Here is a 20,298-nt window from a genome sequence, read left to right on the forward strand (position 1 = left end):
GCATATATTTTCTTTTTCTGTTTTTAATTTCATTGATCTCTGCCCTTTATTTCCTTCTGCTTGCTTTTGAGTATATTTTGCTTTTGTTTTTCTCAGTTACTTAAATGAATTACCCCACTTTTAAGACTACAAAACCATAATAACAAATCCTGATTAAAATAAAACAAAAACTCAAACCCATAAAAGCAAAAATTCTGCATTAAAATATTTATTAAAAATAACATAAAATAGGGAAGCCAATATAATAATAAATGCTAAAAGCCCTTGGCTTGCATTGAGCATTGTTTTAAAAATAGCATGTTCGGGCGCCTGGGTGGCTCAGATGATTAAGCATCTGCCTTCGGCTCAGGTCATGATCCCGGGATCCTGGGATCGAGTCCCGCATCGGGCTCCCTGCTCCTTGGGAGCCTGCTTCTCCCTCTGCTTCTCTCTCTCTCTCTCTCCGTCTCTCATGAATAAATAAATAAAATCTTAAAAAAAATAAAAATAAAAAAATAAAAAATAAAAATAGCATGTTCAAATAAAAACTATATTTAAAAAATAGAAAAAACAGAAAACCCTCACTCTGAGCCCTGTTCTCCCAGACAACCATTTCATTAGTCCCTTGTTTATCCTTCCAGTGTGACATTATGCAAATATAAGCAAATATGGATATATATTTTCATTCTTTTTAATAAAATGTATTATATATTTTATACAATATATTTTTATATATTTATATATACAGGCATACATACACATTGTTCTCTACCTTTTTTTTTTTTTTTAAGATTTTTATTTATTTGACAGAGAGAAAGACAGCCAGAGAGGGAACACAAGCAGGTGGAGTGGGAGAGGGAGAAGCAGGCTTCCTGCAGAGCAGGGAGCCTGGCATCATGACTTGAGCCAAAGGCAGATGCTTAACGACTGAGCCACCCAGGTGCCCCTCTCTACCTTGTATTTAATAATACATCTTGGAGATCTTTCCGTTTCAATAAGAATTTTTTTCATTACAGCTGCACACCATTCTGCTATAGATGTACAGTCTATTAAATCAGTCCTCTATTGATGGACATTTGTGTTGTTTTCCATTTTTTTTACTATTGGAAACAATGCCAGATATTTAAGGCACACATGCACATGTGTCTGTAGGACAGATTCTCAGAAATGGGATATTTGGGTCAAAAAGCGAATGTATCTCTAGTTTTGGTAGATACTGTCAAATTCTTCTCCATAGGAGTTCTATTTTGTAATCCCCACAGCAATTTATGAGAATGCCTGTTTCTCAATACCTTATTAAGAATGAATTTTTTAACTTTTCAGTTTTTTGCTAATCTGTTAAGTGAGAAATGGTATCTCGATATGGTTTTGATTTGCATTTCTCATATGAGAAAATTTGATACCTCTCCATACATTTAAGGGCCATTTATATTACCTCTGAACAGTCTCTTCACATTTTTGTGTGTGTGTGCTTTGCTTGATTTCTAAGAGCTCTTTATGAATAGGGAGGTGAATCTCTATGATATGGGTTGCAAATATTTTTACCAGTTTGTAATCTTTTACCCAGTTTGTACTCTTAGGGAACTGGTGAGGGAGAAGGTCTTCTCTTTCTTAAAGCTCTCCCTCCCTCAGGGGCTCTCTTTCCCACTCAATATTCATTAATTCATTCGATCACTCAATTAGGGGAATTCAACAGAATATGGATGAAGGAAGTGACTAGAAAAAAAAAGTCACACCATTTCATGATCTTATATACCTATACCCCACTGAGTTGACACTCCACAATAAACCATTTACACTTACTTTTGCTTCATAATATTGTGATATTTTACAACAGACATATATCATTTTGTAATTAGAAGAAGCAATACTTCTTTTGGTAGGGACTAGGAAGCACAGAGTAGAAAATAAATAGCATCCATTTACACTGTTAATACATTAGTGTATTTTTTTTAAGTTTTTCCCTCTATTTGTCTTTACTATATTGTGTACATTTTCCTAAGTCATTAAAAATGACCCCGAATATTTTCTTGCTGAAGAATACTGCATTGTATAAATATATTATGATTTAGAAAAATAATCTCTGTAAAGTAATCCTTTCCTTTTTGAAAATAGTAGAAATAGCATGGTAATGTATATCATTTATATATAATTCAACTGATTATGTCCTTAATATAGATTCCTAGATGTGACATTTGAGCCACACGGTATGAACATTTTAAAGGACTTTGATATAGATTGCCAAACTGTGTTCTGGAAAGGATGCTGCCAAAGTATTCACAGGAAATTTAATTCACGAAATACAGAAAATATTATTAGAAAATAAGAAAAGGCTAAATATAAGTTCTAAACATGTAACTCAAAAAGCTAGAAAAATGACAAATCTAACAAAGTACACAAAGAATAAAGAATTAATAGAAAATAGTATGTAGAAGCATAACATGTCCTGATTAGAAAAAAATATAAGTTAACTCACACTTAGATACATTTCATAAAATAGCACAACACTTTCCTACTTTTTAGGATTTTGCCAAACCTTTTTAAAGATAAAGAGGTAATCTGAACATCAACCAGAGAGAAGACACACTGTCTCAAAGGGAACAATAAATTGGCTAATTACAGACTTTAAAAAGTAGCACCAGAGGCTCAGAACTGCTGAGTAAAAATAAATGTCAATTTAGAATTCTATACCTAGCTAAGCCATAATTCAAGAGTAAGGGAGAAATAAAGAACTTACTACTCACAGACACTCTTGCTGAAAAATTAGAAAAATCTGAGATATTAATTTATTTATATAAGGAACTCTTTTATAAGGCTTGCTACAAGCCAGGCACTATTTTAACCATTCTACAAATATTAATTCATCTGATCCCTATAACAACCCCATGAAGTAGATACTATTATCATCCCTACTTTACAGATACAGAAATTGAGGCACAAAGAAATTCAGTAATCTCAAGGTCACAGAGCTAAATCTCAACAACAGAGCCACATATCAAACCCAGGCCATCTGGCTGCAGAGTTGGTGCTTTTGACCACCGCACAAGTTGCCTCTGCTCTGGGAGGCTGAGAAATGGAATTCACGAGGAAGGAGGAAATATAAGAACCAGTGGTAAAAAACTGGCAAATGTGCAGGTTAATCCAAACTTGCATTGTCTACTTACAACAAAATAATGACAACAAATCTGGGGATGTGTTAAAAACATGATGAAATTAAAACTATACACAACCATAACATAACATGGGAGAAGGAGAAGCACAGTTAGTGTTCTACTCTGTTAAGGACAGGCATGATGCAGACTTTATTAAGTAATGAATGTTAACCAATGTTAAAACAAAAAGATAAAATTTAACTACTGATCTTGTAGAGGAAAATAGAGAATAAAGAAAACATAATCCAATGGAAGGAATGGAAGAAAAAGAAACAAAACCCCAAAAATCATGATCCAACAAATTTTTCACAGACTTTGACAAGTTGATTCTATAAGGTCTTTAAATAGGACAATTTCTATAAAAGCTTGAAAATGTGTTATGGGCACAGAGATATACAAATAATCTTTTGAAATGATTATCTGATAGAAGATGACAAGCTGAAATTCATTAACTAGTTCTAAAACATCAGCATAAAAATACCAAAAATGTAATGTTTGGGGCAAAAAGCAAATTGCAAATATATTATCTGTAAAAATTTAAGATACCATGGATATGTAATAAAAAAACTCAAAACATACACAGAAATAATAGTGATTTAAGCATAATTGATACCTCTGAACAAAGTGACATAGCATGAAGCTTTACTTAAATCTGTTTTTTCCTTGCTAAAAAAAAAAATTTGATGCTAATATGGCAAAAATTTTAACATACTATTTTAGTCGTTATATTTTCTGAACTTTTCTGTATGCCTGATATATTTTATACATAAAATATTTTTTAATCTAAAAACAAAAAAGGAAAAACGAAGAGGATGAAGGAAAAGAAACTAATATAAAATGTGAGTTATTAGAATTTTATTAATACCTTCAGTGATATTTGAGTGCCTCTCCTATGCCAGTTGCCATTAAAGCCCTCCAGCATATCAACCCCTTCTCCTAACGTGAGCCGATGGTCTCTGGACTGCTCAGCTGACAGTCCTCCTAGAGCCCCAGAGCCTTTCTAATTGTAGATATCCTTACCCTTGAAATGGCTGCTTAGGGGGCACATAGAACATACTGCTCCTAGGTGAAGGATTTGGACAAAGCATCTCTCTTCCCTACCCACATTTAGTGATGAAACTGGGTCCTTGACCTTCCTAACCTCCATTGGCCCAGGTCTTCCCTCTTCATTGCCAGGCTCTGTCTAATTAATTTATGCCTCCTGAAAGGAATCAGCCTTATTGCTGCCTTCCTATATGATCCTTCCTCCCATTGGGGAATAATGGTCCTGCCATGCCTGATTTGGGCCACCTGAGGAAATTGGGGCATGGAGTTGCCTTCCAAGGCCCCTCACAGCAGCTCTTCCACCTCTGGTCCCAACTGGTCCTAATGCCGATGGGGTCCAGATCTACCCACTACAGACCACTCTCTGCTCAGCTCAGACTTCCAGGGACAGCCCTGTATTGGGGGTCACCATACTTGCTAGAGACTTTGGAGAAGCCTCTGGGCTTTCCTCCCCCACTATCCCACAACCTCCTTCTTCGGCACTGTTTTCTTCCTTTTCCCTCTATTCATTCCCTTTCAGACTTGTTTTCCTCTCTAACTCCTGTCCACAAACCCTGCTGCAGCCCCTTTCTTTAGCTGTCCCTTCTAGAGACATATACCCTGAAGTTGCCTTACCTGGAGATTTCTACAATCCATGCTGCAAGGCATCCAGCAGCCTGGAGACATGATGGATGGGGAGATGCCCAATTAGGGCCAGGAGGCTTTCAACCCTGAAGGGCCTTTGGCCAGGTAAGGGGTGTCTTTCCCAGGAGGAAGACCGTATTTGTCATTGGTGCTGGGTAACTCATTGGGTATGTCTAACATAAGCCTCTTTGAGATGGAATCAACCTTATGTGGAGATAGTGCAGAGCCTGACACATAATGTCATCTCACAGGATTTTTTCCTGAATAATACAACAGATACTTTTGTCAACGCCTATGTTAAAACATGTATTTTTATAATTGAGAGGTTAGGGATGAGAATTCTTATGTTGAAGGTATATATTTTTAAATTTACTACACTGATTTAACTTGAATATTTATCTCAAGTCCATCAGTATATTCATCAGGTTAACAGGACTTCTCTCTTACAGGGAATAACTAATGATGAAAACCATGATCTGACTGAAATATTTACCATGCAACATTTTTAAAAAAGGTTTCAATGTGTGGACTTTGAAGTCTTCACCACACATCACACAGGAGTTCTCTCCCATGTGGATTTGCATTCAACAAATACTTTGTGAATGGCTACTTGTACCAGGCAGTGTGCCAGGGGTTGGGGACAAAATGGAGAGCAAAGCATGCATAGCTGGACTCTTCATGGAGCTCACAGAGTTGTCAGAGAAAAAGACTCTCTGGTAAAGGGGGAGAGATGCACTCTAGCCGAAGTTGTGACCACATGTGTAGGGTATTTCTCCCACAAGGGATCTGATGAATGTGAAGACCTGAGCTCACTTCTCATCTACACAAGGTTTCTACCCTTGTGAGACCCTGTCGTCTCATGAACATGAAGGTTCATGTTGTAACTGAAACCCTTACTACATCTATCATATTTAATGGTTTCTCTGTGTGAATTCTTCGGTAAACTTGGAGATCTATGCTCTGACTGAAGAAGCACTTACCACACACACTTGTAGTGTTTCTTTCCTGTGTGGACTTTCAGACAAGCAGTAAGTCTATGTTTTCAGAGTTTCACATTTAAACAGTTTCTCTCGTGTGGAGTCTCCGATGCACTTGGAGATCTGTGTTCTGACTGAAGCCCTTACCACACTTACCACATTTGTAGAGTTTCTCTCCGGTGTGGACTCTCTTATGGATGCAAAGATTGGAGCTCTGATGGAAGCCCTTGCCACACTCCCCACAGTTAAAAGGTTTTTCTCCTGTGTGAACTCTCTGATGAACACGAAGGTTTGTGCTATAACTGAAGCCTTTGCCACATGTATCACATATGAAGGGTTTTTCTCCAGTGTGGACTCTCTGATGGATGCGAAGATTGGAGCTCTGATTGAAGCCCTTGCCACACTCACATTTAAAAGGTTTCTCTCCTGTGTGGACTCTCTGATGAACATGAAGGTTTGTGTTATAACTAAAGGCTTTGCCACATGTATCACATATGAAAGGTTTCTCTCCAGTGTGAATTCTCTGATGATAGCGAAGATCTGTGCTCCGACTGAAGCTCTTCCCACACACAGCACAGTCGTAAGGTTTCTTGCCTGTGGGGAAAACAGGATTCTTTGAGAACAAGAAAATGTTTACAACGACGAAAAATATTATCAAATTAAAACTCTCAATCAAGGCTGCAAACAATAGGATATCAGACTAGAGAATGTGGAAAACTATAGTCAATTAAAAGACCAACTTGAAGAATTCTACCAGGACTCAGAGGGAAAGGATTAAAAAAGTGAAATTATGAAAAAATATTAAGTTGTGAAGGATAGATCTAGAAGATCTTATATATGTATAAGAGATCCGAAGGAGCAAACAGAAGAATTAAAGAAAATGTACTTAATCTGAAAGATAATTTGATTCTTTAGATTGAAAATATCCCCCCAGTACCATGTAGGATTATTGGGGAAAAAAAAAAAAGATAAACTAACATACACATATCTGGATGAAACTTCTGAATTTCAAGGGTCAAGAAAACAAAAGCATATAAACATTAAACAAAATAAAACAAGTTACTCCCTTGAAAAGAGAATAAGATTGGCAGAAGATAATGGTACAAGGTCTGCAGTGTCCTGAGGGGAAAAGACTATAGTCAAAAATTCTAAACCTCAACTGATGATTCCCTTACATGTGCAAAAGGGAGATACTCTCAAAACAAAGATGACCAAAATCAATCAAAATAAAGCCTCATGAAAAGGGAAAACATGAAACATAAAAAGTAGAAATGAATACTGAAAACATAAAAGCTTTTCCTCCTTTTCACTCAACAAAATCCATGAAATAATAAAGGGAAACTTCTCTGAGCTGAAGGATTCAGAGATGACCAGGCTCAATGACTGGCAAACCTAATTTCTGGGGGAAAAAAAAGCATACCTAGATATATTCTGGTAAAACTTCAAAATTCCAAGGAGAAACAAAAAAAAAAAGTTCTAAATGTTTTCGGGGGGGGGGAGAGAAAAAACAGGTTAAATAAGAATAAGAGAAAATTACTAAATGAATGTATCAGATTGGAAGAACCAAAATCAGGAGCTCAAAAACAAAGATACAATGGCTAAAACATTCTCAGGGAAAATGATTTTGAATCTAGAGGTCTCAGCCACACTAATATTCAAGACTGGGGTGACTATAAATACCTTTACAAACATGCAGAGATTCAAAAAGCTTGTCTGCAAGTGAAAAACAGATTCAAGCAAAAAAACAGACGTGGGATTTAAGAAATTATGGAAAGAAAGGGCTCCAAAAAATTAAGGCCACTTTTTAATCTCTGAGAAAAGGTACAATGTAAAAAATTAACAATTATATATGGTTTCAACAAAACACAAGACCTGGGGAGAGGGTGTGTGAAAGCTAAGTGAAAGTTTGCTAATGGCCTTGTATTGTTCTGGAGAGTGGAAGTTATAAATAACTAACACTTGCCACCGATAGAAAAATATAACTTTTAAAACATGGTACAATCTGGAAGGTAATTAATTGAAGGATAAAAATAACGGAGGGAAAAAGGAAAGAAATAAGAATTCATTTAGAACTCCCAAATAAGGGAAGGCAGTAAAGAATTAGAATGCATAAAATGTCAGGAATCAGACCTAATGTATTATTACAGTAAATGTAAACAGGCTAAATTCCCCTTAGAGTCTTAGAAACTCCAGGATTGGGTTAAAAAAAAATCCAGCCATATTCAGCTTGCAAGAGACAAATACCAGGCAAATGCTAACTGTAAGAACAGATGAACAACATTAATATCTGAAAAAGCAGGATTCAAGGCAAAACACACCAACTAAGGGACTTCCAAGGAAGATAATGAAATAGGAGGACCTTAAGTTCACCTCATCCATGGATACAACTACATAACACTCACATCACTGTAAGTAACCCAGAAAACAACAAGAATGGCAGAACAAACTCCACAACTAAACTTCCAATACCATCGAAAAGGGAAGAATGGAGATACAGTGGGGAGCTAAAAATACTTGTGGGCCATCAGCGGGAGGGAGGGAGCCGCAGGTGCAGAGAGGGGAGAGAAAAAGATTATCACACCAAGGAGCCTACACAGGATAGATGAATCCTCATAGCATTTGGCTTTGAAAACCAGATAGGTCAAATTTTGTAAGTTCAGTACTTAAAGCCTGGAACTTCAAAAATCAGCAGGCTTGGCTCTGGGAGAGCCCAGAGGGCACTAGGAAACAGAGTCACTGCCATTAAAGAAAGAGCCTAACAAACAGCCCATAGAGATACAGTACAGAAGTGGCAGTTTGAAAAATGCCTGGGGCATATGGGAGGGGGAGCTATTTATTAATCACAGAGTGTGTCCTAGAGGGACAGATTTCACTGGGAGATTCCTGCAAGAGCAAAGGAGAGATGGCAGGCATCATTTCCCTCCCCTGCTCCCCGCATAAATATATGGTCACCTGCAGAAAGCAGTGTGGTGCAGGCATTTACCACCTAATTTGTTTACACTGTGCCCCACCCCCTCCCGCTGAGCCTGCCTCAGTCCCAGCACTGTGGGTCCCCACCCCCAGAAGACCAGTGCAAACTTTGCCAAGCCAGGGTCTCCCAACTGTGCTTTTTGTGGGGCTTCAGTCCAGGCAGCTGCAGTAGCTGGTTACCTCCTGTGGAGGATGCACGTACCTTGCTGAAACTGCCTGCCCTTCCCCTGCTTTGTGCAGCAGCCCTAGATGCCCTAGTCTCAGTGATGGCTTCATGTCCCCTGCGGAACAAGAAAAGCACCACCTTGTTAAAAGTGCACATCCCACCCACCACTTTCTTTTTCAAAGATTTTATTTTTTGACAAAGACAGCAAGAGAGGGAACACAAGCTGGGGGAGTGGGAGAGGGAGAAGCAGGCTTCCCGCCGAGCAGGGAGCCCGATGCAGGGCTCGATCCCAGGACCGTGGGATCATGACCTGAGCTGAAGGCAGATGCTTAATGACTGAGCCACCCAGGCGCCCCACACCCACCACTTTCAAGAGCAGGAGACAATAGTGGGCTTTCCTAACATGCAGAAAGAGACACAGAGTTAGACAAAATGAGGAGACAGGGATATGTCACAAGTGAACAGGACAAAACCACAGCAAGAGATCTAAGTGAAACAGATATAAATAATATGTCTGATAGAGAATTTAAAGTAATGATCATAAAGATACACATGACTTGAGAAAAGAGAGGAGGACATCACTGAGACCCTTAAAAAGAGGTAGAAAACAAAAAGGAACCAAAGACAACACAATAAATAAAATTTAAAAATTTACCAGATGGAATAAATAGGTTACAGGAAGCAGAAGAAATTAGTAACTGGAGGGGCGCCTGAGTAGCTCAATCGTTAAGCGTCTGCCTTCGGCTCAGGTCATGATCCCAGGATCCTGGGATCGAGCTCCACATCAGGCTCTCTGCTCGGCAGGAAGCCTGCTTCTCCCTCTCACACTCTCCCTAATTGTGTTCCCTTTCTTGTGGTCTTCTCTGTCAAATAAATCTTTTAAAAAAAATTAGCAACTGGAGGACAGAGTAATGGAAAGCAATCAAGCTGAGCAGGTGAAAGAAAAAAATTCTGCGAAATGAGAATAGACTTAGGGAACTCAGTGACTCCATCAAGTGCAATAACATTTGCATTATAGGGATCCCAGAAGAGGAAGAGAAAGAAAAGGGGGAATAAAATTTATTTGAAGAATTAGGTGAAAACTTCCCTAATCTGAAGAAAGAAAAAGATACCCAGGAGGCACAGAGATCCCCAAACAAAATCAGCCCAAGGAGGTCCACACCAAAACACATAGTAATTAAAATGGCAAAAAGTAGTAATAAAGAATTTTAAAAGCAGCAAGAGGAAAGATGATAGTTACATACAAGGATAGATACAATCCCCATAAGTCTATCAGTGGATTTTTCAGCAGAAACTTTGCAGGCCAGGAGGAGGAGCAAGATGGCAGAGGGGTAGGAGACCTAAATTTCGTCTGGTCCCAGGAATTTAGCTGGAGAGGGATCAAACCATTCTGAACACCTACGAACTCAACAGGAGATCAAAGAAAAGAATAGCAGCAACTCTCTGAACAGAAAAGCGACCACTTTCTGGAAGGTAGGACGTGCGGAGAAGTGACTCTGAGGCTATATTCGGGAGGATAGACGGCGGGGGAGGGGGCCTCTGTCGCCGCTTCTGGCAAGTGATAGAGCCGCGGAGCACAAAATCGGAAATTTTAGAAGTTGGCTCCGCTGAGGGACGTCGCTCCAGTGGCTAAGCGGGGGGTGGAACCCTCGCTGGGACAGTGTGGTCTCAGGACCCTCGGGGTCCCAGAAAGACTGGGGGTGCCTGAGTGCAGCAGAGCTCCCAGGTATCAGAGCGGGGAAGCCGGCTGCAGAGACGGAGCCAAGGAGTGGGCTCTCAGCTCAGGGTTGCCATAAACCCCGATCTGGGGCACAGTCGGGCCACTACTCTTCCAGCAGGGACCCAACAAGCAGCAGATCCGGGCAGACTCCCCTTCCTCCCCCAGGAGGAGTGGTGCAGGAGTGCACTGCACCGAAGGGATCTGCTGGGTTGGAGACTCCACACGGGGTCGGGTGCCAGAGATAGAAACATTTGGTCACAGGCCGGGTGAGCACGGAGTGCGGCCGGAGACTGGGGAGAAGGGAGTGATTGACTGCTTTTCTCTGGGAGCTCACTGAGGAGAGGGGCACCGAGTTCTCGGCTCCTCCGGGGTGGAGATTGGGAGGCTGACATTTTCACTCTCGTCCTCCAAAGCTGTATGGAAAGCTTGCAGGGAACAAAAGCACCCGAGAGCAAACTCAAGTAGATTACCTAGCCCGCCCTGGCAAAGACACTTGGGAACCACAGCAACAGGCCCCTCCCCCAGAAGATCAGCAAGAACAGCCAGCCAAGACCAAGTTTACCAATCAATGAAAATGGCAGAACTCCCGCACTAGGGGAACACTGCACATAGAATTCATGGCTTTTTCCCCATGAATCTTTACTCTTTCAAAGTTAATTTTTTTTAAGATTTTATTTATTTATTTGAGAGAGAATGAGAGAGAGCACGAGAGGGAAGAGGGTCAGAGGGAGAAGCAGACTCCCTGCTGAGCAGGGAGCCCGATGCGGGACTCGATCCCGGGACTCCAGGATCATGACCTGAGCCGAAGGCAGTCGCTTAACCAACTGAGCCACCCAGGCGCCCTCAAAGTTAATTTTTTTAACTTTTTTTTAATTTTTCTTTTTCCCTTTTTCAGCCAACATTTTACCAATCCCTTTTAAAAAAGCCTTTTTTATTTTTCATTTTTAGAGTCATATTCTATCCCTTCAGAGTAGTTAACCTTATTTTTGGTATATATATAAAGTTCTCTCTTTAAAATTTTGGGATACAGTTTCTTTTAATAGACCAAAATACACCCTAAATCTCTAGTGTATGGCTTTGTTCTAGCCTACTGCCTGATCACATTCTCTCCCTTTTTTTTTTAATTTAAATCCTCTTCTTTCTTTTCTCAACCAACTTCTTATTAATCCCTTTTATAAAATCTTTTATACTTTTCATCTTTACAGTCATATTCCATCCCTTCATCATAGTCACCCTTATTTTTGTACATATATTTTTCTTTCTTTAAAAATTTGGGAGGCACTTTCTTCTAAAAGACCAAAATATGCCCAAAATCTAGGTGTGGCACTGATCTATGCACCAGCCTGATCATATTTGATCATATTGTGTTTTGTTTGTTTGTTTGTTTTTATCTTTATCTTTTTTTTTCTTTTTTCTTTCTTTCTCTTTCTTTTCCCCCAGTTTCAGGTCTCTTCTGATTTGTTTAGTGTATATTTTTTCTGGGGTCATTGTTACCCTGTTAGCATTCTGTTCTCTCATTCATCTATTCTCCTCTGGACAAAATGACAAGATGGAAAAAATCACCTCAAAAAAAAAAAGAACAAGAGGCACTACCGACTGCCAGGGACCTAATCAATATGGACATTAGTAAGATGTCAGAACTAGAGTTCAAAATGACAATTTTAAAGATACTAGCTGGGCTTGAAAAAAGCATGGAAGATATTAGAGAAACCCTTTCTGGAGAAATAAAAGAACTAAAGTCTAACCAAGTCGAAATCAAAAAGGCTATTAATGGTGTGCAATAAAAAATGGAGGCTCTAACTGCTAGGATAAATGAGGCAGAAGAGAGAATTAGTGATATAGAAGACCAAATGATGGAAAATAAAGAAGCTGAGAAAAAGAGAGATAAACAACTACTGGATCACGAGGGCAGAATTCGAGAGATAAGTGATACCATAAGACAAAACAACATTAGAATAATTGGGATCCCAGAAGAAGAAGAAAGAGAGAGAGGGGCAGAAGGTATATTGAAGCAAATTATATATAAGCAGAGAACTTCCCTAATGTGGGGAAGGAAACAGGCATCAAAGTCCAGGGGGCACAGAGACCCCCCCCCTCAAAATCAATAAAAATAGGTCAACACCCCGACATCTAATAGTAAAATTTACGAGTCTCAGAGACAAAGAGAAAATCCTGAAAGCAGCTCGGGAGAAGAGATCTGTAATGTACAATGGTATAAACATTAGATTGGCAACAGACCTATCCAAAGACACCTGGCAGGCCAGAAAGGACTGGCATGATATATTCAGAGCACTAAATGAGAAAAATATGCAGCCAAGAATACTATATCCAGCTAGGCTGTCATTGAAAATAGAAGGAGAGGTAAAAAGCTTCCAGGACAAACAAAAACTAAAGGAATTTGCAAACATGAAACCAGCCCTACAAGAAATATTGAAAGGGGTCCTCTAAGCAAAGAAAGAGCCTAAAAGTAACATAGACCAAAAGGGAACACAGACAATATACAGTAACAGTAACCTTACAGGCAACACAATGGCACTAAATTCGTATCTTTCAATAGTTACCCTGAATGTAAATGGGCTAAACGCCCCAATCAAAAGACACAGGGGTATCAGATTGGATAAAAAAAAAAAAAAAAAAAACGACCCATCGATATACTATCTGCAAGAGACTCATTTTAGACCCAAAGACACCCACAGATTGAAAGTGAGGGGGTGGAAAACCATTTACCATGCTAATGGACACCAAAAGAAAGCTGGGGTGGCAATCCTTATATCAGACAAAATAGATTTTAAACCAAAGACTCTAATAAGAGATGAGGAAGGACACTATATCATACTTAAAGGGTCTATCCAACAAGAAGATCTAACAATTGTAAATATCTATGCCCCTAACATGGGAGCAGCCAATTATATAAGCCAATAACAAAAGCAAAGAAACACATCGACAACAATACAATAATAATGGGGGACTTTAACAGCCCCCTCACTGAAATGGACAGATCATCTAAGCAAAAGATCAACAAGGAAATAAAGACTTTAAATGACACACTGAACCAAATGGACTTCACAGATATATTCAGAACATTCCATCCCAAAGCAACGGAATACACATTCTTCTCTAGTGCCCATGGAACATTCTCCAGAATAGATCACATTTTACATCACAAATCAGGTCTCAACCGGTACCAAAAGATTGGGGTTATTCCCTACATATTTTCAGACCACAATGCTTTGAAAGTAGAACTCAATCACAAGAGGAAAGTCGGAAAGAACTCAAATACATGGAGGCTAAAGAGCATCCTACTAAAGAATGAATGGGTCAACCAGGAAATTAAAGAAGAATTGAAAAAAATTCATGGAAACCAATGAAAATGAAAACACAACTGTTCAAAATCTTTGGGATGCAGCAAAGGCAGTCCTAAGAGGAAAGTATGTAGCAATACAAGCCTTTCTCAAGAAACAAGAAAGGTCTCAAATACACAACCTAACCCTACACCTAAAGGAGCTGGAGAAAGAACAGCAAATAAAGCCTAAATCCAGCAGGAGAAGAGAAATAATAAAGATCAGAGCAGAAATCAATGAAATAGAAACCAAAAGAACAGTAGAAAAGATCAACAAAACTAGGAGCTTATTCTTTGAAAGAATTAACAAGATTGATAAACTCCTGGCCAGACTTATCAAAAAGAAAAGAGAAATGACCCAAATAAATAAAATCATGAGTGAAAGAGGAGAGATCACAACCAACACCAAAGAAATACAAACAATTATAAGAACATATTATGAGCAACTATATGCCAGCAAATTAGATACTCCAGAAGAAATGGATGCATTCCTAGAGATACATAAACTACCAAAACTGAACCAGGAAGAAATAGAAAACCTGAACAGACCTATAACCACTAAGGAAATTGAAGCAGTCATCAAAAGTCTCCCAACAAACAAGAGCCCAGAGCCAGATGGCTTCCCAGGGGAATTCTACCAAACATTTAAAGAAGAATTAATACCTATTCTCCTGAAACTGTTCCAAAAAATAGAAATGGAAGGAAAACTTCCAAACTCGTTTTTGAGGCCACCATTACCTTGATCCCAAAACCAGACAAAGACCCCATCAAAAAGGAGAACTACAGACCAATATCCTTGATGAACATGGATGCAAAAATTCTCACCAAAATCCTAGCCAATAGGATCCAACAGTACATTAAAAGGATTATTCACCACGACCAAGTGGGATTTATCCCTGGGCTGCAAGTCTGGTTCAACATCCACAGATGAATCAATGTGACACAATACATTAATAAAAGAAAGAACAAGAACCATATGATCCTCTCAAATAGATGCAGAAAAAGCATTTGACAAAGTACATCATCCTTTCTTGATCAAAACCCTTCAGAGTTTAGGGAGAGAGGGTACATACCTCAATATCATAAAAGCCATCTATGAAAAACCCACAGAGAATATCATTCTCAATGGGGAAAGGCTGAGAGCTTTTCCCCTAAGGTCAGGAACACGGCAGGGATGTCCACTATCACCACTGCTATTCAACATGGTATTAGAAATCCTAGCCACAGCAATCAGACAACAAAAAGAAATAAAAGGCATCCAAATTGGCAAAGAGGAAGTCAAACTCTCACTCTTTGCAGATGATATGATACTTTATGTGGAAAACCCAAAAGACTCCACCCCAAAACTGCTAGAACTCATACAGAAATTCAGTAAAATGGCAGGATATAAAATCAATGTACAGAAATCAGTGGCATTCCTATACACGAACAACAAGACAGAAGAAAGAGAAATTAAGGAGTCTATCCCATTTACAATTGTACCCAAAACCATAAGATACCTAGGAATAAATCTAACCGAAGAGGCAAAAAATCTGTACTCAGAAAACTATAAAGTACTCATGAAAGAAATTGAGGAAGACACAAAAAGTGAAAAAAAGTTCCATGCTCATGGATTGGAAGAACAAATATTGTGAATATGTCAATGCTACATAGAGCAATCTACACATTTAATGCAATCGCTATCAAAATACTATCTACTTTTTTCAAAGAAATGGAACAAATAATCCTAAAATTTGTATGGAACCAGAAAAGACCCCAAATAGCCAGAGGAATGTTGAAAAAGAAAAGCAAAGCCAGTGGCATTACAATTCCGGACTTCCAGCTCTATTACAAAGCTGTTATCATCAAGACAGTATGGTACTGGCACAAAAACAGACACAGAGATCAAGGGAACAGAATAGAGAGCCCAGAAATGGACCCTCAACTCTATGGTCAACTCATCTTCGACAAAGCAGGAAAGAATGTCCTGTGGATAAAAGACAATCTCTTCAACAAATGGTGTTGGCAAAATTGGACAGCCATGTCCAACATGCAGAAGAATGAAACTGGACCATTTCCTTACACCACACACAAAAATAGACTCAAAATGATTGAAAGACCTAAATGTGAGACAGGAGTCCATCAAAATCCTAAAGGAGAACACAGGCAGCAACCTCTTCGACCTCAGCCGCAGCAACTTCTTCCTAGAAACATCACCAAAGGCAAGGGAAGGAAGGGCAAAAATGAACTATCGGGACTTCACCAAGATAAAAAGCTTTTGCACAGCAAAGGCAACAGTCCACAAAACCAAAAGACAACCGACAGAATGGGAGAAAATATGTGCAAATGACATATCAGATAAAGGGCTAGTATCCAAAATCTATAAAGAACTTAACAAACTCAACACCCAAAGAACAAATGATCCAATCAAGAAATGGGCAGTAGACATGAACAGACATTTTTCCAAAGAAGACATCCAAATGGCCAACAGACACATGAAAAAGTGGTCAACATTGCTCGGCATCAGGGAAATCCAAATCCAAATGTCAATGAGATACCACCTCACACCAGTCAGAATGGCTAAAATTAACAAGTCAGGAAACGACAGATGTTGACAGGGATGTGGAGAAAGGGGAACCCTCCTACATTTGGTGGGAATGCAAGCTGGTGCAGCCACTCTGGAAAACAGTATGGAGGTTCCTCAAAAAGTTGAAGATAGAGCTACCCTATGACCCAGCAATTGCACTACTGGGTATTTACCCCAAAGATACAAATGTAGGGATCCACAGGGGTACGTGCACCCCAATGTTTATAACAGCAATGTCCACAATAGCCAAACTATGGAAAGAGCCAAGATGTCTATCGACAGATGAATGAATAAAGAAGTATACCTACACACAATGGAATATTATGCAGCCATCAAAAGGAATGAAATCTTGCCATTTGCAATGATGTGGATGGAACTGGAGGGTATTATGCTGAGCGAAATAAGTCAATCACAGAAAGACATGTATCATATGATCTCACTGATATGAGGAATTCTTAATCTCAGGAAACAAACTGAGGGTTGCTGGAGTGGTGGGGGGTGGGAGGGATGGTGGGCAGACATTGGGGAGGGTATGTGCTATGGTGAGCACTGTGAATTGTGTAAGACTGTTGAATCACAGACCTGTACCTCTGAAACAAATAATACATTATATATTAAAAAAAAAAGAATATAGCAGGAAGGGAAAAATGAATGGGGGGAAATTAGAGGGGGAGACAAACCATGAGAGACTATGGACTCTGAGAAACAAGCTGAGGGTTCTAGAGGGGCGGGGGGTAGAGGAATGGGTTAGCCTGGTGATGGGTATTAAAGAGGGCACATACTGAATGGAGCACTGGGTGTTATATGCAAACAATGGATCATGGAACACTAAAAAAAAAAGGAAACTTTGCATGCCAGAGGGAGTAGCATGATCTATTCAAAGTGCTGAAAGGAAAAAATCTGCAGCCAATAATACTTTATCCAGCAAAGCTATCATTCAGAATAGAAGGACAGATAAAGAGTTTCCAAGACAAACTGAAGCTAAAAGAGTTCATGACCACTAAACCAGCCCTATAAGAAATGTTAAAGGGGACTCTGAGTGGAAAGGAAAGATTGTAAGTAAGAATGAGAAAAGTATGGGGTGCCTGGGTGGCTCAGTTGGTTAAGTGTCTGCCTTCGGCTCAGGTCATGATCTCGGGGTCCCGGGATCGAGTCTTGCATTGGGCTCCCCGCTCAGTAGGGATTCTGCTTCTCCCTCTGGCCCTCCCCTTTCTCATGCTTTCTGTCTCTCATTCTCTCTGTCTCAAATAAATAAAATCTTTTTAAAAAGAATACCCTTGTCTTGATTAGTACTGAGTACTATATGGAATTGTTGAGTACGTTAACTGCACTGGAATTAAAATTGTAAAAAACACACTAACTAGGACAAAAGGATAATCCACTGGAAGAATACAAACATCAAATTGTCAAATCCAAAATCACTGTGTAAATCTTTTTAAAACTCTATGTAGATATGTACATAAAAATGTTAATTACAGCAAAATATGCCAAACTAGAAACGGTCTGTATGTTCATCAAGAGACCAGTTAATTATGAATTATGGTGCTTCTGCAAAGGGGATACAGTCCAGCTTTTAAAAAAGTTTGAGGTAGATATACAGATGTGGAATCATGTCTACGATGAACCAATGACTAAAAATTAATGAGGTTACAGAATGGATAGAAAAACAGAGATCTATGCCTCAGTTTCCTTGTCTATAAAATGGGGGTGTTAATATCCATCTATCTCACAGGGTTACGGTGAAGATTAAATCAATTCCAATGAAGTGCTTTGAACAAAGACTGGCATACAGATATTTCCACTGTGTGTGTGTTGGGGAGGGTGAAGTTTTAAAAGACTTAAAATACATACACTTTGACATAATTCTACTTCTACAAAGTTTTCTTAAGGAAGTAACCAGACAAATGTACAGTAATGTAGACTGAAGTACTAACAGCAAAGTAAAGGGGCGAAGAGGCATACATTCACCATGCTCTGGTCTGAATGTTTATGCCCTCCCACCCCCAAATCTGTATGTTGAAAACCTAATGCCCAAGGTGATGGTATGAAGAGGTGGGGTCTTTAAGAAGTGATTTAGGTCATAAGGTCTGAACTGTGGTTACTGGGATTAGTGCCCTTGTAAAAGAGGCCCTGTAGAATTCACTAGCCCCTTACACTGTGTGAGGATACACTTTGCCAAGGAGAAGTCTGCCGTTCTGAAGAAGACCTTCACCTGACAATACTGGCACCCTGATCATGGACTTCCAGCCTCCAGAACTGTGAGACATAATTTTCCATTGTTTACAGGTTACCTGTTTTATGGTATTTTGCTATAGCAGCCCAAACGGACTAAGACACAAAAATAGTGGATTCTTTATGGAATGTGCTTCCCCCAGATATCCTAGTGCTGGCTCCCTTACTTCCTTCGGATCTTGGACTAAATGTCACCTTATCAGAAAGTCCTCCCCTGGACACACTCTACCCTATCATTTCCCCAGTCTTCCTTTACCCTGCTTCAGAGCACTCATCATCATCTGGTACATATACATTTGTTATCTTTCTTTATTGTCTATCTCTCCCCCAAATGTAAGTGCCATGTGAGTGGGACTTTGTAATGTTCACTGCTGTCACTCCAGTGTCTAGGACAATGTCCATCATAAATATTTAATTAATTAATAAGTGTTTGGATTAATCAAGGTATTTTCCTACAATGGAATATTATGCAGCTATTAAGATGGATAGGGGTGCATGGATGGGCTTCAGGAGGTTAATGAAACTCCTGAAATGTATAAAAGGTTTTGTATGCATGTACTTCTGTTAACTTTCAGGGGTAAGGGTTTTCTGAAAGAGATTGCTGAGTCAGAAAGGATAAAAAGATAGAGGGTTGATTGGGGTAACAGTAATGGAGGTGGTGAGGAGTGATTGGATTCTGGATGTAATTTGAAAGTAGGTAGAGCTGACAGATTTGCCAATGGGTGGATTTGGGGGTGAAACGAGTCAGGAATGACTCCAGGTATTAGGCTTATACAACTTGAAGAGTGGAGTTTCCATTTTTCTGTGAGGAAGAGAAGATTAGAAGAAAAGCAGGTCTTGAAGGGAAGGGGGAAATCAAAAGATGGTAACTGCTACTTTTCAGAAAGGCAAAAAATAAAGAGATTAGGAGCCACTGTGAATGTGAAGGATAGGAATTCTCATGATGAGAATATAAATGGATTCAAACTTCTCAGGGGGCAATTTGACAGAAAACATACAGTCTGATCTACCAATTCTCCTAGAAATTCAGTATATAGAAATATTGGAACAAGGATCCAAAATACAAGTATATGGATGATTTTCAGCATTATCTAAAATAGAGAAAACTGGTATCTTAACTATCCATCAATAAAGCACTTATTTAAAAATTTCTGTACATCAGTATTTCATACAATGGAATATGAAACAGCCATCAAAAAGACTGAAGTGGGGGGAGAGGAAAGATGGCGGAGGAGTAGGGGACCCTATTTCAACTGGTCCCCAGAATTGAGCTGGATATCTACCAGACCACTCTGAGCACCCACGAAATCAACCTGAGATGTAAGAAGATCTGGATCTCTACAAACAGAATATCGCAGGTGGTTGGTTTCAAAGTATGAAGGGGGGAGACATAATTCTGCGGGCAGATATCAGAGGATAAATGGCAGCGGGAGGTTGCCTGGCATGGGGATCCTACACCGCCGGTGAGTGACAGCCTCACTCACTGGGGACGGGGCACAGACTCGCAGACCGGCAGCAGAGGGGAAAG

At 39.4% G+C, this 20,298-nt stretch overlaps 1 protein-coding gene across 1 annotated transcript in view; it reads right to left on the bottom strand.

The window, feature by feature from the left end:
- Nucleotides 1–5,855: 5,855 nt before the first annotated feature.
- LOC114224159 (uncharacterized) overlaps nt 5,856–20,298 on the bottom strand; it is a 55,228-nt gene continuing 40,785 nt past the window's right edge. The window contains exon 2 of the mRNA XM_088022853.1: nt 5,856–6,370. Coding sequence (XP_087878979.1) covers nt 5,856–6,370 — 515 coding nt within the window. The remainder of the gene's footprint in view (nt 6,371–20,298) is intronic.

Source organism: Eumetopias jubatus, unplaced genomic scaffold (assembly GCF_037043125.1).
Source record: "Eumetopias jubatus isolate StellerSeaLion01/CBP00866 unplaced genomic scaffold, mEumJub1_p1.0 scaffold_4, whole genome shotgun sequence".
NCBI classification, from domain to species: Eukaryota; Metazoa; Chordata; class Mammalia; order Carnivora; family Otariidae; genus Eumetopias; species Eumetopias jubatus.